We start from the raw sequence: 26,614 nt of genomic DNA on the forward strand, positions 1-26,614 counted from the left end.
TGAGATCGAAAAATTCTTCACATACATATATGTTTATAAAAAAGAAACCACTAAACTTACAGCTTTAATTTTTTTTTTATTTGATTGAAATTATTATTACAATTTACAAAAAAAATTATTTTTATAGTTTTAATCACTAGTGATGAAATTTTGAACCTTTTTCGGAAACCCTTCCATTAACGTTTTTATAGTGCTTTCTGTCACTTTGCTCGAACATGTAGTCCATCTCCGTTTAAAATCTACCACACTTTTGGACACCTTTTTTGTACTCTTCAATTCTCTTTTAACAAGATCCCAATATCTCTCCACTGGCCTTAGCTCCGGGCAGTTTGGAGGATTTGCCTCTCTTGGTACAAATACCACATTATTGTTCTTGTACCACTCAAGGGCTTGTTTGCCATAGTGACAGGATGCCAAGTCAGGCCAAAAATAAGTGGACACATTATGAAGTCTTATGAATGGAAGCAGCCTTTTTTGTAAACATTCCTTGATGTAAATTTCGGTATTTATAGAGCCCGTTGTAACAAATGAGTGGCTTCTTTTGCCGCAACTGCATATTGCTTGCCATACCAAGAACTTTCTGGGAAATTTTGTCTGCTTTTGGGTCCTAAACTTTTCTTCAACATTCCCTCGAGCATCAGCAACATAAAATTTTTGACCTGGAAGTTGCGAAAAATCTGCCAGAACATACGTTTCGTCATCCATTATGCAGCAAGAATATTTTTTTATAAAACTTGACTTCAATTTCCGTGCTCTGTTTTTGGCCTCTAAATTTTTAGTAGCGTTCCTGTCAGGAACTTTTTGAGCCTTGTATGTTTTTAAACCTGCATTAGCTTTAACTTTTCGTACCAAATAGTCCGAGCACTGAGCTAACCGGGCTGCTTTCCTACCGGATGTGTTGGGAGCTCTTTTGAAAATGCGTTCTATTTTTTTGGCTTTAGAAACATCATGTGGACCATTCCTTCTACCTGAACCAGGTTTTCTATCAACTGACAAGTTCTCCCGGTACTGTTTAATAACATTGGAAACAGTTTGACGGCAGACCTTTGTATGCTTGGCCAACTTTTTGTAAGACCAAGTTGGGTTTTGTTGAAAATATTTAATAATTTCAGTACGCACTTTTTTCTGGTCACTCATTTTAATCAGATTAACAAACAAATTAATATAATTGACATTACACATAATAACTGACATGTTTTTCAAAGGTAACTTGATCAAAAAAAAATTCAAATAATACTTGGGTTAAAAAATGTAATGAAAAACGTGTGTTAAGAATTTTTCGATCTCACTCCTTATGTACAATTGTGTTTGGTACTTTACCTTTTTAATGTGTTGTTGTACGTTACCAATAGAATTAGAAAACCAGAGATTTTTCTTTAACGTTATAAAGGTTTCAGGGTTTATTTTAGAAAATATATAAAAAGAGGGAATATAAAATATGCAACTTAAGGCTTCTGTTGCTAGGTGATAAGTGAACAATTATAAGTTTTAGTTTTCATAAAGAAGCCTAGGTTTAATTCCAAAACCCGAAGATGTTTTGGAATTTCTTATGTATATCTAACATACCGCAACATTTCATTAAAATTTTCCTAATTACTAACATTTTAGTTCATTATCGTTTTAAATATTAAGGTAGTACTTATTTTACTGCATTTATAAATACTAACAATTCAATAATATAAAATTCAATTAATATTACAATTTTCGATTAATAATACAAATTCAAATAAAATTACAAAATTCAATTAATGTGTATATACATGTATCAATAGTACATTTGTTGGATAAAAAATTCAATTAATAAATAAATATATATATAAATACTACATTTTTTTATAAAAAAAATTCAATTAAATATTGTTTAAACTATAGTTTAAACAACCTGACTTAAACATATCAAATAGTGGCATAGATTTAAAAATATTACACTTTTGGTTTGTTGGACATTGTTCTTTCTAATTAGCTTATTTACGTTACTGGCTACAGCAAGAAAAGTATTTTATCATTTTTATAAAATAAATTATTAATGAAATTTTTAATAAATAAAACGAATTGAATTTAAATATCATTGTCTAATGTAAATACAGTTTTATACAGATGTCTTCTATACATACGACATAGGTAGTTTTTATTAGAGTATTTATAATAAAATCTAAACCAATAGCAAAGGTTGAACCTAGCTAAATATTAAAAATAAACATTCTTGTTTAGAATTTTCGGAATGCAACATTATATTTATCCTCAATAAAGCTAAAAGAAACATCCACCAGAATTATTATACTCAAAATAAACATATGTTTACGTAGACCAGTTTAATGGTAAAAATGTCATATTCTATGCTGTATTACCCAAAATTTAGAAGAAAAACACCATACAATAGGGTATGTAATGTGAATATAAAAACTTTCGAAACCGCGAGCTGACTGAAAAAAACAGGTTTAACATAGTACTGAGAGTTCATTAACTCGTATTCGGCACCAAAAAGTCTGTTCCGCTGGTGTAATTAAACCAATATTGGGAACTCATTTACATCCCAAAATCTCAAAAATCGTAAATATCTTTTAAACCAATTACTCTTTCTCAAATCTTTTGGCTTCAATTAGCAATCACGATAGACATAATTTGTTTATGAAAACTCTCATGTTCAATTATAGGTGTATAATGATTAACACAAACCGATGTCGAAAAATTTTTTTAGAATACACAACCAGTCTTAAATATGCGTATATTTAAATATTGAAAAATCTATCTATAACAAAATGTTTTGAAAAAAGTAACCAAAATGAAAAATAAATACACATCTACACATCAGGAAAAAAAAAACAAATTTGGTTATAAATAACCAAAACGGCAACACTGGTTGTTATTGTTGAGTAGCATATGAATGTGCTTGTGCAGCCCTTTATTAGGTAGGCCTGATAGATTTTTGCATCCGTTTTAAATGAAATATACACAATTTTTGGTTGTTTTTACGTTTGTGCCTTTTAAAATAAAAAAGAAACGATTTGTTTATTTGTAGTAATTTAATATTTATTTGTACTTTGTCACAATTGTAATTCTATCGAATTTAACTGCATACTAAAAGTTACACGTGAAGATAAACTAACAATGCATTTTTAGAGTGCATTTTTAACTAGGCGATTTCCATACACAACACTTGTCCAATGTTTTTTAGAAGCATAATGGTATTTGACCTGTCTTTTAATCGTAATTTTAATTGGAAAAATTCAGTTAATATAGCCTATTGTTTTCAAAAAAGATAGGCTATATAACGTTTCAAAAAAGAACTTTGTCAAATCAGAATGTAAATAACTAAAGTTAAATCACTATTATTGTAATAATTTTCGAATAATTTCTTCAAGAACTTATAATTTGTATTAAATAGATTTACTGGCAAGAAAAGTTTTAGATAAACTGTGATAGCAAATGTTTGTTGGTGTGATAATTAACACGTTTAGATACTGAGAAATGTAACATCAGTACAGTGCAATTTTGCGCTCGCACAAAGACTAGTGACAGCGTTTTTACTGACTGTTGTGTGTATAATATCATGGCAACATTTATCATTTCAGATGTGATAAAAACTGATAGCATTAAACCTAATTGCGTTTCATAGTTTTTTAAAACTTTAAGTTACTGCTAAAATATCGGGGTTATAGTGAAAACTTATAAAAGGAAACATCTAGAAACTCACCGTACATTTTAAAATTTGTTGATCAGTATGCCAAAATTATATAACAAATATATTTTGTAAGAGCAGCCCTTTTTGGGTTTTGAGTATATAATCAAAAAATTTTAACAAAAATCAAAAATCTTAATTTCAATTTTATTTAAGGATTTGATCCGTTTATTGAAACTCAAAAAGCGTTAGCTGAATTAATTGAAAATGAGGAGGAACAGCAAAATGTGGGGACAACTTCTTCGAATTTAATGCCTCATAAACAGGCAAATAATTTACACCAACCTCATCAACAACATATGATGGAATATATGCAACGTGCACGCATGCCACCTCCAGGATTTAATCATGTTAACAACTTTAACGGTTATGGTGTCGTTCCAAGAATACAAAATAATAAGGTCATGCCCTTTATGAATTTATCAAATAACTATACGGCTCCAGCTACCCAACATATTCAACACCAACAACAGTTACAAATTCCAAGTAACGCCTGGGGTACACATTTAGGAAACTTTCAGCAACACATTAATGAGCAACAGATTCGTCAAGTTAATTCTAATCAAATGCCAAGTGGTGGTAATCAGAAAGGTAAGCTTACAAAAAATACTTCTTGTATACATACATGTGTATAAATTAGTTTTCTCTAAATATCCTTATTTATCCGTATTTATCGTGATAAAATGTTTTATTTATTATTTTAGGTTATACTGGCAATGATTGGACTGCTATGGATCCAGCAATACTTTCATTTCGACAATTTTCTTTTCCGCATCAAACACAAGTGACGCCTCAAATACAGCCTCAGCAACAAGAATTGTTTTTACAACAATTGGCACAACAACAGCAACAAACAGGTAAACCACAATTCTTGTAAAATCTGTATTATTATAATTATGCTAAACATTTGTTGTTTGATTTTAAAACTATTTTTTATATTTTTGCATATTGTTACGTTTTCAATATTGTTACCTTTTCAAAACGCTGGTTTATTTCCTTTAAATAAACCGGTAGTTTAAAAATTGTAACAACTCTTTATTTATTTAAAAATATACAACAACAGAATTAAATAGTCACTCAATTTTTTTTATACACGTTTGTAAATTCGCAGAAATACAGACTCAATTTATAATGTACACGAATTTACTTGAAAAACACAACACACTTTAAGGCACTCAGTTGATGTTTATTTGAAAAGCGTCTCTGATAAACTCACTAACGACTGCAACCTCTGCTACTATTTATAACACTCCCATCTGCACTCTAGATTGTTCTTTAACTGTCAAAATTCGAATATTCTAGATCTTACTAATACATACGCCATATTTGGTGTACTTTCTACAATGCAGCAAACAGCGCACAGTGGGGGATCTGAAAAAAAAGTGGAAATAAATCTGTAACTTCTAAACGAATAGCCCGATTTTAATAAAATTTCCCATCGCTATAGAGGAGGTGTCGATAAGTTTTGAATTTGGGCTTAAACAACCAAGGGGGGGCCGAGCCACAATGCCCCAAAGTGGGGCACCTCGGGTATATCAAAAATTAAAAATTATGCCAAATTTTTGTTTGCGATCCGATTTGAAAGATTTTTATATATATGGAATGTACTAGACGAGATAAGAGAGATAATAAGAGATAATATATGGCTTTAGCCATATATTATCTCTTATAGTTTACGAGTTATTCGCATTTGAAAAGTAAAATTTTATTTTTTTTGCCTACCTTGGTCTGCCATTTTGCTAATAACGGATCCAATTCTTTCCCGATTTTCTTGAAGTATCTTTTTTTGAATTAACAAATTTAAAAAAAAATAAAAAAGTCGTTTTTTCGCCATTTTTTTTCGAAAAAAGTACCTACATTAATTTTAAATTATACAGAAAATGGGAAAAAAAATAAATAATGTGTTTATATTTTTCTGAAAGATAACATTTCGGGAAATATTATAAAAGCAAAATAATATCAAAATTCGTATTATTGCGTGGTCCAGAGCCTTCCGAAGTAGACCTATTTTTTATGTAAATTTCAACTTTAGACAACATATTCTAAAATCGCATAGCTGCTTTCAAAAAATTAAGACCAGTTTTGTATGTCCCAATCTGTTCTTCAATATCATGCAAAGGGATTTCATAGCCCCGAGCTTGGTACCTTCAATAGATCCAAAAATCAAAAAAATCACAATTTTGGGATTTTTGGAAAGTTTTTTGGGAATTGTGGGATTGCCATTAACAATTCACAAATATCTTTTTCACTTTTGGATTTGCATCGAACGATTCTATATAAATGTAAAATTTCATTAAAAACGATTCATAAACAAAACTTTTATTGCGTTTTAAAATTTTAAATTTTCCAAAAAAATCAGCTATAATTTTTTATTCGCATATTTTTGAAAAAAGTCTTCAATAATTTTTTTTAGTTCTTAAAAATGTTGTACATTTTTGAAAAGAGGACATAATTTCCTACACGCTGATATATAATATGTATATCTTTTCTTTTCCGCTAGTCTCATTAATGGCTTCAAAGTAGATAACTCACAGTAATTAGCTTCATCTTGTAGTGTTCACCGGTATTTGGTTATGCAGCAGTCGGCAAGGCAGTGCAATAAATTGTATTACAAAACGGCAACATTTTATAATTTTCTGTTTGTTGTTGATTTTGAATCCATAAATTTGACTAGCGGAAAAGAAAAGATATACATATTATATATCAGCGTGTAGGAAATTATGTCCTCTTTTCAAAAATGTACAAAATTTTTAAGAATTAAAAAAATTATTGAAGACTTTTTTCAAAAATATGCGAATAAAAAATTATAGCTGATTTTTTTGGAAAATTTAAAATTTTAAAATGCAATAAAAAAATACTTTTGACTCAGTAGATATTTTTTAACAATTCTTTCTTAAGATTATTAATAAATTTGTTGTTGCAAAATGGCAGACCAAGGTAGGCAAAAAAAATAAAATTTTACTTTTCAAATGCGAATAACTCGTAAACTATAAGATAATATATGGCTAAAGCAATGTTTTTTGTAGGTCTAGTACATTCCATATATATAAAAATCTTTCAAATCGGATCGCAAACAAAAATTTGGCATCATTTTTAATTTTTGATATACCCGAGGTGCCCCACTTTGGGGCATTGTGGCTCGGCCCCCCTTGGTTGTTTAAGCCCAAATTAAGCTCAAACTTATCGACACCTTCTCTATAGCCATGGGAAATTTTATTAAAATCGGGCTATTCGTTTAGAAGTTACAGATTTATTTCCACCTTTTTTTCAGATCCCCCACTGTGCAGCGTTGCCAACTTACGATCAAATCAACTGAAAGCTTTTATTTAATAATGCCCACAGATATGTTACAGTTTGCTATTACAGCACTGTTATTTGAAAGCATTATGCTACTTTTAAATCAGCCCTTAAATCGTTATATTTGAATTCAAGTACAATTTCGTAACACTGCCCCCCGCTTAAGCCTGTTCGTCCCGAATAGGCATAGATTCACTTCTCCCATAGGCGGCTAGATGTACGACCTTCATTTTAGATCTCGGGCTCTTTTCTTTCTATATTCTGTACACCACGTCGTTTAATTTGTTAATCACCTTGAATGGTCCACCCCAATGGGTTTGTAGTTTGGGAGACAGTTCTTTCTTGCGTTGTGGGTTATACAGCAGTACAAGTTGGCCTTCATTAAATCCCTCCACTCATTTTGTCGCTGGTCATTTTTATTCGTCTGCGTACGAATTCGTGAAGTTCGTTAAGGTCATCTTGCTCTTGGGAAGTGTTTTCATTATTTGATGAGGGCTTAATACCGAATTCTAAATCACCAGGCAACTTGAGTTCTGTCCCGAAGACAATTTTTGCAGGTGTTCGAGAGGTCGAGTCATGAACAGCTGACCTGTATGCCAATAGAAATTTTGGTATGTGTTCACCCTAGTCCTTCTGGTGTGCACTGACCACTTTTCTTAAATATTCCTCCAGGGTGCGATTGAATCTTTCGACCATGCCATCAGATTGAGGATGCAGTAGCGTTGTTCTGGTTTTTCTTATTCCGTATAAATCGCACATTTCCTTGAATACGGCGGGTTCAAAATTTCTACCCTGATCCGAGTGCAACTCCAGTGGAACACACCCAGTTGTTCATAAATACGCTTATAACCGTTTTAGCTTCCTGATTGGGTATTGCATATACCTCTGGCCATTTGCTGAAATAATCCATAACCACTAGAACGTAACGGTTTCCAGCATCACTGACATGGAAAGGGCCTGCTACATCCATCTGAGTTATACTGCTGAAGTTGTCCACGACTTCTTCTTACTGGGCCCTTCGCTGCTATGCATTGTGGACAATTGGCTACCCAATCGGCTACTGCTTGCTGACAACCCACCCAATAAAAACGTTGTTTTAGCTTCTCTAAGGTTTTTGTAACACCAAGATGACCACCACTGGTACCGTTATAAATGAAGACACATTTATTTATAAAAATTAAAATAATTTATTTAATGACACAAATGTAATAGATAGTTTGAAAATTTTAAATCGAATGAAAATTTATCAAATTATTTTTACATATATTTATATTTAATTTTTTACATTATATTTAATTTTTAATTTAAATATTGATCGAAAATAATTTTAAAATACAAAGTATAATTAGTAAAGTACCTACACCGTCATGAAACTCTTTCATTACTTCGTTTATTTTAGAGGATGGTACAACAATTAGATTTGTCACTGTTTTACCGTCAGCGCTTTCCCATATGCGGTATAAGCAGCCATTTAACAATTGTAGACTATTCCATAGGGCCCAATATGATTTCATCAGTGGACTTTCGGCCGATATTTCATTGCGGGCTGGCCTTCTGCCTTCTTCTTTTGCCGATATTATTGTTGATAGTATGGGGTCATTTCTCTGCAATGCAGACCAATCTGCACTGGACTCTATATGCATTAGTCGAACGTCAATGACACATTCCTTTTCCTCGGCTTTTGCGCAATGCTTGCATTCCAGGTTGCAAGGCCGTCTTGAGAGCGAGTCCGCATTGCCGTGTTTCAAACCCTTCCTGTGTTCAATGCTAAAGTCATAGCTCTGAAGCCGCTCAATCCAACGAGCCAGTTCCCCTTCAGGTTGTTTAAATTGCAACAACCACCTGATCGGTTCTCAGTTGGAAGTGCTGACCATACAAATACTTGTGGAAATGCTTCACACACTCTAATACTGCCAGGAGTTCACGTCGCGTTACGCAGTAATTTCTCTCAGGCTTGGAAAGTAGTCGGCTATAGTAGCCTATGACCTTTTCCGTCCCGTTGATCACCTGCGAAAGCACACCGCCTATTCCGTATCCACTCGCATTGCTGTCTAGCACAAACTTCGCCCCTGGGATGGGATATGCCAAAATTGGTGCTGTACACAACAATTCCTTTAACTGAAGGAATGCCTGATCTTGAGATTCACTACACAGGAACGCTCGCGACTTCTGCGTTGGCTCATGTAGGCTTGCGGCAACACTGGCAAAATTCGGTACAAATCGTCGGTAGTACGTGCAAAGGCCTAGAAAGCTGCGCAATTCGTGAAGATTTCTCGGACGAGGCCAGTCCTTTACGGCTCGTATTTTATCCTCATCTGTTGATATGCCGTCTGCTGTTACGCGATGCCCTAAATACTTAACTTCTTTCTGGAACAATACACCTTTCTTTACGCTAAGTTTTAGTCCAGCCGCTGCTATTCGTTTAAGGACTTCTTCAAGGTTTTTCAAGTGTTCATCGAAAGACTTCCCCATGACAATTATGTCATCGAGGTACACCAAGGATGTCTTCCAGTGAAGTCCTTTCAACACATGTTCCATTAAACGCTCGAATGTGGCTGGAGCATTGCAGAGTCCAAAGGGCATCACATTAAACTGCCATAATCCATCACTAGCACTAAACGCAGTTTTCTCTTTTTGTCTTTTTCTGCAATCTCTACCTGCCAATAACCACTTTGCAAGTCCAATGTGGAGAACCATTTTGTTCCAGCTAATGTGTCCAGGCGGTCTTTTTTGGTAACGTCGTTCAGCTTTCTACAATCGACGCAAAACCTAGTGCTGCCGTCTTTCTTTTTTAATAACACAATAGGCGAGCTCAATAACCAACTCCTTCACCTCTTCGTTTTGCTAGATGAATGCTTCTGGGCGCCTGCTTTATGGGCATCGCTTATTTGATGCTTTACAATTGCCGTTCTACCTTGGCTTTGACTTTTTAAGGCGAAGACCGAGGTATGTTTCTTCAGAAGCTGTTTGACCTTATTTCAGGCGGCGCTAATCATCCTACCCATATTCCGCTAATAGATCGTGTTCCTCGGTGGATTTATTGGCAGGTTCCGGGTTTTTCTCGCAATTGATTACTGCCTCTGCTGAAGTGCATCGACCTATTTCGGAATTTGGCTTAACGACTTTTTCATTTTCATACATTTACTTTACCATAGACAGTGGCTGGCTCCCCAGTAGCTGTGCGCAGACTTACCCCACGTAATGGTTCAATTGTGTTTTTGACTAAATCGGGCTTGACGATGGACTGCGGCGCTCCTGTGTCTATAGTAAAAATGTGCTTCTGACCGTTGATGTATCCACTAGCCGTAAGATTGCTATTTTTCTGCTGCATTACTGATATGGAGATTGTGGGGCCCTCAGATGTGGGAGCTAGCTCTTGCCCCATAGTGCTAGCTCGTTTTAGTTTAAAGGTGATTCTTGTGACGATTGATGATTTGACGGCTGGTTGTTTCTTGGAGGCGAAACAGATCTGGTTCGTTTTCTCGGTGCTTTGCAGTTTCGCTGAATATGACCAGATTTACCGCAATTATAAAATTTTACTCTGGCTTTGCTATGCTTATCATTAAACGCCTCCAAGACCTTTTTTAATTCGTCGACTATATTTCTCTCATCTTCAGCAACAACCTCGATATTGCACACCTTGCATATTTGCGGCTTTGAAATTATTTTCGCCATTTCTTGCGCCAGTGCAAATGAGACTGTTTCAGCAAATGATGGTTTAGGTGTAGCACAAACCGCATGTTTTATTTAAGGATCGCGAATGCCATTGGCGAATGCCTCTATCTTGATATGGTCCAAAAGTGGGTTGTTTTCCCCTGGATAAGTAAGCTGTAGCAAACGCTCGATTTCCAATGCAAAATCTTGTAGCATCTCATTGGGTTTCTGCACTCTACCACGCAATTCAATTCGGTATTATTCTTTTTTATGTTCGCCACCGTACTTACGTTGTAGCGCCTCCATTATGTCATCATAACAATTTTTGTTACTCACTGGCACGCTTTCAAGAACTACCGCTGCATTTCCTTTTAAGGGCAAAATCAACTCGATAGCTTTTTCTTCGTCTTTGCACATGTTTCTAATGACAACCGTATCAAACTGGAACTTGAACACATTAAATGGTGCGGTGCCATCAAAACTAGGGGCCTTTATTCTACTAGAGGATTCTGGAATAATTCGAACCGGTCCATCTTGGCATTGAAGATTATTAACCTTTGTTTCTAGGTGATGCAGTTTTTGATCAACACCATTTTCTAAATCTGACACCTTCTTGTCAATACCATCCACTCTGCTGTTAAAAGCTTCAGATATTTCCTGAATTTTCTCGTCTGTGAATCTAGATGATTCTTGAAATTTCGCTTCCATTTCAGCTAGGCGTTTCTCGCTGTTGAATTGAACTTCAGCTAATAAGTTTTCATTGTTGACTCTAGAAGTTTCTTGAACTTCAGCCTTTTTTTATTTCATATTTTATTTATTGCATCTTCACAAAATAATGTGAACTATCAATAATTTGTTCAAGTCTTAAATCTAAATATTATTTGAACTTCAGCCTTAACTTCAAATAATAATTTCTCATTGTTGACTCTAGAATTTTCGTTCAATATCGCTTCCAGGTTCTCGTTGTTTACTTTAGAAGTTTCTTGAAGTTTCATTTGCATTCCTTCCATCTTTTCCATCATAGCCGCAAACATTGTGCTTAAATCCATGCTGCTTGTTGCTGAACGTGTAGAAACTTCCATTTCTTCCTTATACTCGAATTCGTAAGCACCGATGTCAATATCACGCCGCTTGAATTCGTCTATCAGCCTCTTCTGCAATTCTGCCTTGTCACCTGCTGTTGGTAGCTCCAACTAACTCAATTCTTTCTTGAGTTGTTCAACTTTTAGTTCCTCAAACTTCATGCTTATTATTTTGCAATCCCACTTCTGACACCAATTGTTACGTTTTAACCTTTTCAAAACGTTGGTTTATTTCCTTTAAATAAACCGGATACTTTTGATTGCAAATAAAAGCCGTTTAGTAGTTTAAGGGCCATTATTACAACTTGCCTTTAAGTTCCTAATAGTAAAAGTTAACTTTAAGCAATAGAAAAAGTTACCCTTAAAGTTAACTTTTACTATTTCGAACTTAAAGGCAAGTTGTAATAATGGCCATAAAAATTGTAACAACTCTTTATTTATTTAAAAATGTACAACAACAGAATTAAATAGTCACTCAATGTTTTTTATACACGTTTGTAAATTCGCAGAAATACAGACTCAATTTATAATGTACACGAATTTGCTTGAAAAACACAACACACTTTAAGGCATTCAGTTGATGTTTATTCGAAAAGCGTCTCTGATAAACTGACTCACGACTGCAACCTCTGCCACTATTTATAACATTGCCATCTGCACTCTAGATTGTTCTTTAACTGTCAGAATTCGAATGTTCTAGATCTTACTAATACATACGCCATCTGTGGTGTACTTTCTACAATGTTCTTTAACTGAATATTCGTATTCGAATATACGGTCGCAGCAAACAGCGTTGCCAACTTACGATCAAATCAACTGAAAGCTTTTACAGGTAAGCCTCCATTTACGCTGTACTTTATTTACGCGAACTCAAATTAGCAAACATTTTTACAAATACGCGACTTTTTTACACGATTTTTATATAATGCGGCAACAAGCAACAAGAAATGAAAAAATACAAGCAGATAACAGATTTCTTTTTTGAAAACTTCGTTAATTTTTATGAATTTTTTGTTTAGATCTCTTTTATGTATTAGAATATTTTTTTTTTTAATTGAAATTTTTTCCTTAATTTTCGATAAGAAATAATTTTTTCTGCACTCTACCACGCAATTCAATTCGGTATTATTCTTTTTTATGTTCGCCACCGTACTTACGTTGTAGCGCCTCCATTATGTCATCATAACAATTTTTGTTACTCACTGGCACGCTTTCAAGAACTACCGCTGCATTTCCTTTTAAGGGCAAAATCAACTCGATAGCTTTTTCTTCGTCTTTGCACATGTTTCTAATGACAACCGTATCAAACTGGAACTTGAACACATTAAATGGTGCGGTGCCATCAAAACTAGGGGCCTTTATTCTACTAGAGGATTCTGGAATAATTCGAACCGGTCCATCTTGGCATTGAAGATTATTAACCTTTGTTTCTAGGTGATGCAGTTTTTGATCAACACCATTTTCTAAATCTGACACCTTCTTGTCAATACCATCCACTCTGCTGTTAAAAGCTTCAGATATTTCCTGAATTTTCTCGTCTGTGAATCTAGATGATTCTTGAAATTTCGCTTCCATTTCAGCTAGGCGTTTCTCGCTGTTGAATTGAACTTCAGCTAATAAGTTTTCATTGTTGACTCTAGAAGTTTCTTGAACTTCAGCCTTTTTTTATTTCATATTTTATTTATTGCATCTTCACAAAATAATGTGAACTATCAATAATTTGTTCAAGTCTTAAATCTAAATATTATTTGAACTTCAGCCTTAACTTCAAATAATAATTTCTCATTGTTGACTCTAGAATTTTCGTTCAATATCGCTTCCAGGTTCTCGTTGTTTACTTTAGAAGTTTCTTGAAGTTTCATTTGCATTCCTTCCATCTTTTCCATCATAGCCGCAAACATTGTGCTTAAATCCATGCTGCTTGTTGCTGAACGTGTAGAAACTTCCATTTCTTCCTTATACTCGAATTCGTAAGCACCGATGTCAATATCACGCCGCTTGAATTCGTCTATCAGCCTCTTCTGCAATTCTGCCTTGTCACCTGCTGTTGGTAGCTCCAACTAACTCAATTCTTTCTTGAGTTGTTCAACTTTTAGTTCCTCAAACTTCATGCTTATTATTTTGCAATCCCACTTCTGACACCAATTGTTACGTTTTAACCTTTTCAAAACGTTGGTTTATTTCCTTTAAATAAACCGGATACTTTTGATTGCAAATAAAAGCCGTTTAGTAGTTTAAGGGCCATTATTACAACTTGCCTTTAAGTTCCTAATAGTAAAAGTTAACTTTAAGCAATAGAAAAAGTTACCCTTAAAGTTAACTTTTACTATTTCGAACTTAAAGGCAAGTTGTAATAATGGCCATAAAAATTGTAACAACTCTTTATTTATTTAAAAATGTACAACAACAGAATTAAATAGTCACTCAATGTTTTTTATACACGTTTGTAAATTCGCAGAAATACAGACTCAATTTATAATGTACACGAATTTGCTTGAAAAACACAACACACTTTAAGGCATTCAGTTGATGTTTATTCGAAAAGCGTCTCTGATAAACTGACTCACGACTGCAACCTCTGCCACTATTTATAACATTGCCATCTGCACTCTAGATTGTTCTTTAACTGTCAGAATTCGAATGTTCTAGATCTTACTAATACATACGCCATCTGTGGTGTACTTTCTACAATGTTCTTTAACTGAATATTCGTATTCGAATATACGGTCGCAGCAAACAGCGTTGCCAACTTACGATCAAATCAACTGAAAGCTTTTACAGGTAAGCCTCCATTTACGCTGTACTTTATTTACGCGAACTCAAATTAGCAAACATTTTTACAAATACGCGACTTTTTTACACGATTTTTATATAATGCGGCAACAAGCAACAAGAAATGAAAAAATACAAGCAGATAACAGATTTCTTTTTTGAAAACTTCGTTAATTTTTATGAATTTTTTGTTTAGATCTCTTTTATGTATTAGAATATTTTTTTTTTTAATTGAAATTTTTTCCTTAATTTTCGATAAGAAATAATTTTTTTAGTTGAGTTTTTTTACTTTACTTTTGTTTTGTAAGTTTTTAGAATTACAAATAAAATAAGTTTACTTAAAATATATATCGTCGCCTTAAATTCAAACGGACGTAACTACATTTTTATTGTTTTTACTGGATACGTTATAAAATCAATAATAATAGAGTATTCTTGGCAATTGTTCAATCAATCAATAACTCGATTTTGAATTTGTGTGTAGTTACGTCCGCTTTTATTTAAGGAGACGATATGTATGTATGTACCCAGCAGTTTGAAAAGTGCCAATTGGAAACCTTGCACTAGCTATATTATTACTTCTACAACTAACTAGTTCGATGTGGCTGCTAAAGTGGTAGTTAAATGGTTATCATTTGCACTACATTTCACCAGCATATTCAGTAATAAACAATAGTCAGATATTTGTCTTTAGTTTTTGAAAATAAATTCAAGAAAATTAAATCTTCTAAAACATACCACTTCGATGGCCACATGTAATGCTGAATGTGGCCGTTTGTGTTTTCATTCTCAGTGATGATGTAGAAAATGCAAAAATAGAGAGTAGACTCACATGTTATTCTTAATAACAATTAGAGAGCAGTACAAATAAGAGCTCTGTGGTTTAGTGGTTAGAGCATTTGACTAGAAAACGAGAGGTTATATGTTCAACCCCGCTCTCAGAAAATTTTATTTTTTATTTTTTTTCTCAAATGCTGGAGTATTTTCACTATTGAATATAATAGTGAAGTGTTATGCAGAGTGTGCCAATCGGCCACTTGCAATGACATCCCCGTGTTAAATTCACCAGTCAATAACGTTGCGAGTGGGTTGAAAATTCACTAGTAGTAGTTCTTAGTGGCCAACGAATTCGACGTAGCGGAACTAGTGCAATTAACTGCAGGGTGTATGTATGTACGAATGTATGTATGTATGTATGTACATGTGTGTTTTATATTTAACGCGATTTTTAGGTCCCAATTTCTTTTTTGTTATGTGACTGATGTATTGTTTTACGCGAAATAAAAAAATATTGGCCCCACAAAAGCATTTCGTTCTAAATTAGAACCTAGTTTTACGCGAATTTGATTTACACGCTATTTTTTTGGGCCCAACAAACCGCGTAAATGGAAGCCTACCTGTATTTAATAATGCCCACAGATATGTTACAGTTTGCTATTACAGCACTGTTATTTGAAAGCATTATGCTACTTTTAAATCAGCCCTTAAATCGTTATATTTGAATTCAAGTACAATTTCGTAACAATATGTAATAAATACATAGAAAGGAAGGTCATTGAAAAAAATCAACCAAAAGAGCTCTCTTTTCACACATTTGTGCGATACACTTACAAAATATATCGCAATTAGTTGAAAAGCCTGTCCATGCCAGGCAAATATTCAAAGTCGAAAACTCCAAACAAGTTTTAATAAATAAAAAAATGTAAGGAAGAAATATTTTATTTCTTTAATAAATAAATTCTTTATAGAATGAAATACCCATTTTAATTTACAAACAAATAAGCCTAATTGACAAAATCATTCATAACAAAAAGTAATAACTGAAATTGACTTAATTTCCTTTAGTTACTTCGATTTAAGCCAAATATATAGACAATATTCTTTGAGAATACTGTGGAACTGCCCTTACGAAGCATACCCTGCTTCCCATCTTCTTGAATCACTTTCACACTAACTTCATATGGGGATCTTGCTCTAGAAAATACAACATACATTTGGCCATGGCTAAAAACTGATTTAGACCGATAGATCCCCACATTTTCCAACGTCCGACGTTGAGCTTTATTTATTGTTATGGAAAATGCCAGCCTTATGGGGAATTGTGTTCTGTGCAAAACGAACGGGTGGTCTGGATTAATAGGAGCCAGATCAATCCTCGGGATAAATGCGGGACTTCCTTCGGCAGTGCCTGTCAGGATATTTCCACATATGAGGTTTTTCGAAAGTTTGGTAACCTGCAATCTTGTGACATTACAGAGTCGAATTTAAATTCCGCAGAAGCATTACAATAGCACCGACCTTGAGGTTTATTTTATGAGGCGGCATACCAGATGGTCAAAGGCTGTTCAAAAATACCACCGGATAATTTTCTCTTTCGGCTATGCTATCACATTCTACTGTGTCAATACTCAAGTATGTGGAACGCTCGCCCTCTAAAATGTTTAACACCTCCTCGTTAATTTGACAAAATTCATCATTTCTAGGGCAAAGAATGGCAGATTTTGAATACTTTCCTACTGTAGAAGAATTCAATTTTTCACCAAAAATGCTCTTTACAATTGAGTCTTGAACCATCATTTCATTAGGAATTTCAATAATATCTTCTCCAAACTCCGATGTTAGTTTTTCATTGACCATTTTTAAAAGCCAATCTCTGTATGTCGTGTCCACTGCTCGGATGTTGGTTTTTAGTGGTAAAATTTTAAAGTTTGACTAGAGAACTGAGTACTTCAATGAAGTTTGTACAACAGAAGCCCTCTGAACATGTGGCACCACAGACAAACATTGGCGAAAATCACATCTAAGCAGCAAGACCTTGCCTCAAAAGTAATTTGTTTAATAATTTATCAACAGCATTAAGTGCCCGGCTGTTGTCTTGTCCCATATTATAAGTTTGGCTTTTTCTAATTTGTTAGACATCATTTGTATTTGCTCTCATACTTGAAATTTAAGTCCCCGTTAACAGTCCCCGTCCTCATTTCTAAAGATTTGTCGCTATTCCTGTCAATGGTACAGGCAATACTATGTCACCCTTTCACCTGAACACGCTTAGGAAGGTCTTTCCACTTCCACCAGAAAAAAACAGTTTGAACCATTCTGTTGAACATATACTTCATCCATTACTGTTAGAAATACTCTTGTCTGTTCAATATTCAAAGACGATTCAAGCTAGCACCCCTCTACTTTGTCTTGCGTTATATTAAAAACATCTTGTATATCCATTGGTAGATTTTGAGGAGGCATTTTTAAGCCGAAGTCAGCATATGTCTTCCCGTGCAAAATAAATATATTATGTACCTGATGTGTCACAATCTGGTACATTGCATTTGTGTTTGCGTACCAAGTCTTTCACAAAATACCTTATCCAAAAGCTTTCGCGTATCTACCGGACTGCCGAAAACACAATGTTTAGGTTGCATCCTTTTGGTAATAACTACATTACTAATTTTAACAACGTTAGAATCTATTGTTGCTTCCTTTTTTGATGCAACTTTGCTGGAAGTATTTTACTAGATTTTAGCGAGTAAACCGTTAACGGGACCTTAAATATTGTTTGCCACCAAATTATGATTATTATTTAAGCATTATAAAACACTTCGTTTATCTTCGACATAAGCACTATGTGCATCTTATTTAAATACGCAATATATTTCTTCTACGAGGTAATATGTAATTGCAATAAAAAGAGATCTTCGTCTCTAATTAAAACTTGAAATTTGTTTGTTTTATTTTCATAATTTTGGAAAACTTGGATTGATATACGCGAAAAGTTGTCTAGGTGTATGAGGCATGCTCATCGATTTTTGCCGTGCCGGACTTAAATATTCACACAGACTTAAATATTCACACATATCCCACAGATCTTACAAATAATATGTAGTATTTATTTGTACCCATAATCATTATTAAATACGAACAAGTAAGTAGACGAAGTTAATAGAGTACCAAAAAAAAGAGCACATGAAATGTGAACAAGAAAAAAAGAAGTACTTTAAAATTCATGTTCTCTTCATGTTGTACTGCAAGTATATGCAAATAAAAAAGAATACAGATTTGAGAATATATTTCTATAATTTTAATAAATAACAATTTTAAAATATGCATAAGTGAATAAATAACCTCTTTTATAAACTTGCCTCATTTATTTCCATTTCTTATTAAGAAGAAAATATGAAATTTAAATTGTTTTTGCCAAACTCCACGTAGTACTGCAAGTATCTCTTTTTGGTTGTCGCTTGATACTCGATATGTTCTCTTCATGTATGTTGAGAGTGCGAGCGTAAAACAAACTTGTACTTAACTAGTAAAGATAAAGACGAGTAACAACACAGAAAAAACTGACAAAATTTATTAAGTAATTAATAAAAATTGTTAGCATTTGTTTAAATTTTGTAACCATTTTTTTAATTAACTTATTTGTAATTTGTAGTATTGACAATTTCTTGTAGTTATCTATTAACTATTTTATTTGTTAAAAATTATTTTGTATATTACATCCAAAAAGGAAAAAAAATAAAATAATTTTGTGTCAAAAAATAAAAAACGAAAAATTACATTGTACATTTTTAATAATAAATTGAATATAATGATTAGTATTGATAAATATTGACGAATTGTTCAAGACAGATGAAAAGGTATGCTTAAAATTTAAGATAATCTTATGCAGCATATTGTAAAGAACGGTTAAAGAAATATTCTTTTTTAATAGGGTTCAGGAGTCTAATGGAGTATATCGTTACTTCCTGATATGCTTTGTTTTAGCATTTCTGAATAAACTACATAGGATACTCCAGCCGGCTGTTTAAAGTCGTCTATATAAGTGGATATGCAAGATTCAATCGAACAAACATTTCCAACCAAATCCAAAAGCAATACCTGATGTGCATGGAAGTAATGGTCCATCGATGTACTAATATATAGTTGAACATGTTAACCATAACAATATCAACATATACCCAAACTAAAAGCTAAACCGTCCACCATTTTTATTTAAAGGACTCCATCAATACCACTTTTAGACGCTATAAGTCAACTCCTTTTTATAATTCTTAATAAAATCCAATTAAAGGAATCCTTTTATTGTTTTTTTCTTTGTCAGGTCAATAAATTTATTTTTTAATGGTAAATCCATTTGGAAAATTGTTAAAATGCAACAGTTTACTGTTAACTAATTAGTTGTACAATAAGACAAACTCGTAATTGAAAAATATTGTTGAATGTTAACAATTTTGAGTAACAACCTAATTTTTTATATTTACAAAATCGGTTGTTGGTGACTTTTTAATTAAAAAAATAATTCTATTGACGAATTTGGTAATTAATATGACAATTGATTTGTCGTAATTTTTTTCTGTGAATAAATACATACTCGGTAATTTTGTTGTTCTCAAAAATATGAACATTATTTTTATGTATAGTATGTATTATGTATAAGTACAAACTGTAAAATTCTTAGTCTTAAAGTTTTCGGTACTAAAATACGCTTTATCACACTTATCTCATCCTTAATTGGATAAAATTTTTGTACTTCCAGATCTACCTGTTTCCCTCCCTCTTTCACATAGTCCATAATTTTCCTAAAAACTTGATCATTCCCAGTTTCCTGTTGGCACAATAACGAGTTGCATTGTAAATCAATGTCCTTGTCTAAGTCAGAAATAATTTTCTCCTTAAGTGGTGCTCTTGACAATGTATCGGCAATAAAAACGATCCGTGTCCAGTTTATACACGACCGTTAAATTATACGATAACAATCGTAACATGAATCTTTGCAGGCGCGTTGTAAAGGTTTATTAAACAGTGGGACAAGAGGTTGTGATATGTTTCAACATTCATATTTTTACCATAAATATACTGATGAAAACGTGTGCACCCAAACAATATAGCGAATAGCTCCTTTTCAATTAGAGCGTAATTCATCTGACTGTCAGTCAGGGATGAGATGCGTACGCTATATGGTTTTCATCATGCAATATAACCGCGCCTACTGCAAACTTCGAAGCATGCACTGATAATGTAATAGGCTTCTTTGTATCATAGTATGCTAAATGGGGATCTCGTAATATCCTTCTTTAAATTCTCAAATTATATTTGCTGTTCACTGTTCCACATCCAGATAGAATCATTTTTCAAAAGATCCCTCAAATGCTTGTTCTTATGTGACAAATTGACAATAAAAGATCCTAGATAGGTAATCATTCCCAAAAATCGTTGTAATTCCCGTTTATGCTTCGGTACTGGCATTGCCAAAATCGATTTTATTCTTTTGTCATCAGGTATATACTCCTCTCACTAAAAATATGACCAATAAGCTTTATTTCAGTTTTGAGAATTATTTTGTTCTATTAAATTTAATACCTAATTTCTCTCCCCTTTCTAGGACTTGATTTAAAATTTCGTTAAACCTGATATATCACCAAAAAAGCTTATCATTTCCGCATGAAATATCTCAGGTGCTGAACTTATGCCAAATGGCAAACGTAGAAAACGATATCTCCCAAATGGGGTGTTAAAGGTACATAACCTAGACTATTCATCATCAAGTCGAATCATCCAAAACCCAGAATTAGCATCAAGTAAACTTAAAATTTTTGAACCACACATACGAGATTTACATTCATCTATTGTCGGCAAATCAAATCTAGGTCTCACAATTACCTTATTTAAATTCCGTGGATCTAAGCACAATCTCAAAATTACCACTGGATTTTGTTACTAGTACGGTTGAATTTACCCAATCCGTAGGTTCTTTTACCTCAGTAATTACATTCAATTTAACCATTTTTCAATTTCATTCTTTAAAGAATCATGAAGACTAAACGGTGCACGACTCGGCGGATCAATTACCGGTTGACAATTTGCTTCAATTTGCAAATTATACTCTTTCTAAAACCATGAAAAATCCCTTTGTACTTTTCCAAAATTGCATCACACTTTATTTCAAGAGCAATAATATTGTTACATTTCATGTTCACAATATAGAAAGATGAAGCATAAATTACATTGTTGTATAAAAAATCAACAAAAATCTTCCCAACTACCCGTAGAAGATTTAGAAGTAGGTAAGATTTTTGTTGATTTTTTCTTCTCCCCACTTCTCCCCACTAAACGTAAATATATTATTATATACCTTACTATCTAGCTTACTGATACCAAAGGCGTTGAAAGTGTTGATTGACATCAGATTCGTTTGGACCCCCGTGTCCACCTGGCAAACTACTGCTTTCCCATTAATATCCACGTAGATGTTCCAAATATTTTTATTAAGATTTTCACCAATATTTCCAAAAAATAAGCTATCTTCTTCTTTTTCAGTGTTATCAAAAGCATTTTTTGCATATTTGTTCTTAATTAAATTACCAGAATCTCCCACATGCATTGCACGTAACACCTTCAGCCGGGCACCTGTTGTGTTGATACGGTTGCGTTTGATATCGTTGTTGTTGATTGTTTTGTGACAGCCCGCAAATAAAAATCCTTTACCAAGCTTTCTCGTAACGAACCAAACTCACTAGAATTACTTAAATTCTCTAAAATTGTCGCATATTGTCCAATGGGTTCTTCATTTTTCTGCTGTCGCGTAAAAAACGCATGCCGTTCCATGGCAATATTAATTTTAGGAATAAAATACGCCCCAAATAACTTTAGCAAGTCATTGTAATTATTTGTGTCCATATTAACGTTAAAAGAATTGACAGTGTGGCATATTTAAAAATAGCAGCCAAAAGTCTGTAACTTTTTACATAGGTGGAATTTTTTAATGCTGTTTTTTTGTTTGTTTGGTAGTTGACATTTTTATATCCTTCACCTTCGTGAGAAGGGTATATATAAGTTTTTCATTCCGTTTGTAATTTCCACAATATAATTTTCCGACCCTATGAAATACATATATTCTGGATCCTTGTAGATAGCGGAGTCGATCTCCATATATCTACGGGATCCAAATCTTCAATAATTCTGTCAGGCATGCTTTCGAGAAGTTTCCTATTTCCGTCCATAAATAGCGGAGATATGGGCAAAAATCCGAGACAACCTCTGAAAATTTCATCCAAAAAAGATAATTTATTGCATGCTTTGACAAAAAAAGCAACAAAAGGTATGTTTGGATGTGTGTTGGTTTCATTGCTTTGCGTATGTTCCCTGTCGGACTTTGAGTTAACTTAAAACTAACTAATGATCAATCAGAAATGAGTCACAGGTGATTAAAAAACTAGCTCATTTCCCTTGTAAATTCCTATTCAGTTTTTCCATGTAGTGTCATCAGTGCGAGTCAGTACTCACTCACTATGCATAAGTATCAGCTAACCACAAGCTAGCTCATTATGAGTTAGCTTGTGGCACATAAAGTATGAGGGCACTATAAGTTAGCTATGAACTGACTAACTAATGATTAGGTTTTACAAGTTAACTTATAGTTCATTCGAATACAAGTTTTACAAGTTAACTTATAGTTCATTCGAATAAGTCATTCTACATTAGTTTCAGCTAACCACAAGCTAACTCATAATGAGCTAGCTTGTAGTTAGCTGATACTTATACTTATGCATAGTAAGTACTGACTACACTCATAAAAAAATTGAGTAATCCGTACTTAAATCAATCCGGAGCGGTGTCAATAGTAGGGTAAGTACGGATTTTCTTAAACCGAGTACAAAATACTTGATTCAAGTACGGATTCATCAAGACCAAAAATCTTAATTTTAGCTCTCCCTAAGTACGGCCGAGATTGAATTAATCTTAAAATGAGCTTGTTTCAAGAATTCTAAACTTGTTTTAAGCACGAATTCATACTTGATATAATCCAAAAATCGGATTGATTTAAGAATGTCCGAGATTTAATTAATCCCAAAATGAGCTTGTTTCAAGAATTCAGAACTAGATTTAAGCATGAATTCGTACTTGATATAATCCAAAAATAGGATTGATTTAAGCTCGAATTCGTACTTGATGTAAGCCAAACTAAGATTGATTTAAGAAAAAACATTGTTTTTTATTTTTAATAAATTTTATTATGTTTTTTTTTTTTAAATTTAATAGTAATGTCAATATAAAAAAAAATATACAATTTAACAATAGTTTTACCTTGTTTAAAACTCTTTTGCCACGGAAGTAATCTTCAATTAGCCATAAATCTGTAACTTCTAAACCCTTACTCCGATTTGAATGAAATTCCACATGCGCAAAGAGGAAGTGTAGTCGAGTTTAAGTTTTGAATTTGGACCTCATGAGCCCTCCAGGATGTTCAATTTTTAAAATGATCCTATCTCTTCGTCTGTGTTCCGATTTTAAAAAAATTACACATATAGAATCTCCTCGTCGAGCACTACATAAAACCTATCTCTTATAGCCTAGGAGATATTCGCATTTGAAAATTTAATTTTCAACATTTTTACCCACCCTACTCCAGTTTTTTGGTGACCGCGGTTCTAAATATTCCTCGATTTAATCCATTTTTCTTTTATAGGATTAAAAATAGATGTATATATCAAATAAAAAAAGTGTTTAAAAATCATGACCGAGTCCAATGTTACATGCATTTGAATTTAAAAAAATTAAAAAATGCGATTTTTTGGGGGAAAAAGTACTTTTATTCTTTTTAAGTTATCTAAAAAATTTCTAAGAGGATGTATAATCAATTTGTACTTTTTGAAAAGCTAACTTAACGTCAAATATTTTAAATGAAAAAAAAAATTATACTTTTTGATACCTAGGGGACCAGGTCCATTCAAAAAATGCCTATTTTTATGTAAAATTCAATTTAAGGGCAAAAATTCTCAAATCACATACTCGATATCAAAATATAGGAACCTATTTTAGATGGCCCAATATGTTCTTAATCATTTTGTAAAGGGTTCCGATAACAAAAATTTGTATCTATGCAAAAACTCAATAAAAAGCATTTTTTGTCATATTTTTCAAAAAAGTATTCCATGAATTTTCTAATTGTCAAAAGATATATACATTATTGAAAAGTAGACAAAATCCTCTATCCATTAATATATAACATGTCTATCTTATGTTTTTTACGTGTCAAATTAATTAGGGAAAACTTAAACTTAGAAGTTACAGATTTATTTCCCTCTTTTTTTTAATCTCATACCACTGTGCAGTGGTCAACTTTGGATTGAACAGAAATTGTGTCATCGACGCCAAACTATAGAATAAGTATTATTAAATGCTTACCTGAATTTTTTCCACTTAAAAGCTTCTTCTGTATGTTACCTGAGAAGCTAAAAATGTACAAACAAATGATATAATATGAAAATTGTTTATAAATTCATTTATAATATTAACTATACGATATTAAAGATTTACTCCCATATTCATAAACAATTTTCAAAGGTTTATAAAACAATATTTCCATACAAATTTCGTTTTATAAACAAACCTTTGATAAATTTAAAAATTATTTATTAATATGAGGATAAATCATTAATATCGTACAATTATTTTTATATTTTTTCTAAGTGACAGTACTTGTATTTTTGCAATAAGGAACATATTTTTCATTTGTGGTACAAAAATACCATCTGTTCATGGACAAAAAGCAGTTATTTATACTAATACACAACGACGCAGACAACAAATTGTGACATGTAAATACATATATAGGTGTTTGTGTGACTATAATATAGACACACAAACATCAAGCACGAGAATTCTTAAACTAAGAACAAAATAGGTAAATTCACAAGGTCTCTTATCATGTCATATTGTCATAATGTCCTAACATTTCACAATGTTTTTTATTGTTTTTCAAGCAAAAAATATCCTAAAATAATACTACTCTGTATGGTATGTTTATTCAGCCCAATTATGAATAACAATTCCCAGGGAATTTTTTCCCTATTCCCTGTTCCCTTATTCTAAATAAAATCTCCCAGGGAAATTTTTCCCTTTTCTCTATTCCCTTATTCTAAATAAACTTCGAAAATGGGAAAATTTTCCCCGGGAAAAAAGTAGGTATTACGAATGTCAATTATAGGGAGAATGTGATAACAAATTTTAAAAATAATTCCGCCAAAAAATTGCAAGGGAGTTGTGCCAAAAATGTAAGTATTTTAGTTTTTTTTATTAAAAATAAATATTAATGCATTCCTTATTTTCAGGTCTAAAACAACTAATAAGAAACAGTTGGAGATGCTTCTGGATGCAATGCAAACCCACCCAGGTATTGCTTGTGGGATGTATAAAGGAAGCAAGGAGGAATTAAATAGATTTTGGCGCAATTTGGAGGCAGAATTGAATTCTGCAGGGCCACCACAAAAAAGTGTTTCGGAGTGGAAGAAGGTATGTGTAATGAAATTTGCACTCAATGGTATACATTAATGATAAAAGTGCAAAATATTTTCAGGTATGGTGTGATCAAAAAAAGTATGTTCGGCAGAAGGCCGGGCAAAACCTCAAATCAAGTAAAGGAACTGGTGGAGGCCCGAATATGGAGCAGAAGTTTTCTGGTATTGAGGAGGCCATTTACAACTTGGTTGGGATGAAGGAGTCGGTTGAAGGTGTAGCCGACAAGTTTGGATTAGGCGGTTATTATAAAAACACCAACAAACAAACAGAAACAAATATTGAAAATATATTGGAGGAAATTTTAGTGGCCGACGATGATTCAAATGAAATACAGAAAGAGTGTCCATCTCAGCCACCGGCGAAAAAAATTAAAAAGACACCAGTTGGACTGCCCCCACAGGTTTCCTCTGCCGATATCCTTGCAGAAGAAATCGGTATTCAAAAGAATATGCTGCAAGTAATGAAAGAGCAGCAACAAACCACCAAAAAAATGTATCGTTCCATAGACCGGCTTTACGACTTGAAGAAAGAGGAATTACAAGAGCAAAAGCGCCATAATTTGGTAATGGAAAAGTTAAGGCTTACTGAAGTTCAGGATAAAATTGAAAAAAACAGAAGACTGTTAGAGTTGGAAAATTTGAAATACAACGTGAATCAGAAGAGATAAAATGTGATATAGTAGTTTTAAGGTGAACTGAAGCTGTGAATTAGTTTTGTTTTTGTATTTTTTAATATTAGTTTTATTGTTTTTATTTTTTTAAGTTATTTTATAGTTTTTATTAGTACTTTAAATATTAGTTTTTAAATGGTTTTATAGTTTTTTTTTCTATAAAAT

The 26,614-nt window shown here is 32.9% G+C and overlaps 2 protein-coding genes across 2 annotated transcripts in view; both read left to right on the top strand.

Moving 5' to 3' along the window:
* Cnot4 (CCR4-NOT transcription complex subunit 4) overlaps window positions 1-26,614 on the top strand; it is a 391,020-nt gene that overhangs the window by 343,003 nt on the left and 21,403 nt on the right. Inside the window, exons 15-16 of the mRNA XM_065499894.1 lie at window positions 3,836-4,270; window positions 4,384-4,536. Of these exons, the coding sequence (XP_065355966.1) occupies window positions 3,836-4,270; window positions 4,384-4,536 (588 nt within the window). The remainder of the gene's footprint in view (window positions 1-3,835; window positions 4,271-4,383; window positions 4,537-26,614) is intronic.
* Window positions 21,470-26,521, top strand: LOC135952585 (uncharacterized). Its single transcript, XM_065502598.1, has 3 exons — window positions 21,470-21,541; window positions 25,549-25,773; window positions 25,838-26,521. The coding sequence occupies exons 1-3, from the start codon at window positions 21,470-21,472 to the stop codon at window positions 26,444-26,446; spliced, it is 906 nt and encodes a 301-aa protein (XP_065358670.1). The 3' UTR covers window positions 26,447-26,521.

Source organism: Calliphora vicina, chromosome 2 (assembly GCF_958450345.1).
Source record: "Calliphora vicina chromosome 2, idCalVici1.1, whole genome shotgun sequence".
In the NCBI taxonomy this organism is placed as follows: Eukaryota; Metazoa; Arthropoda; class Insecta; order Diptera; family Calliphoridae; genus Calliphora; species Calliphora vicina.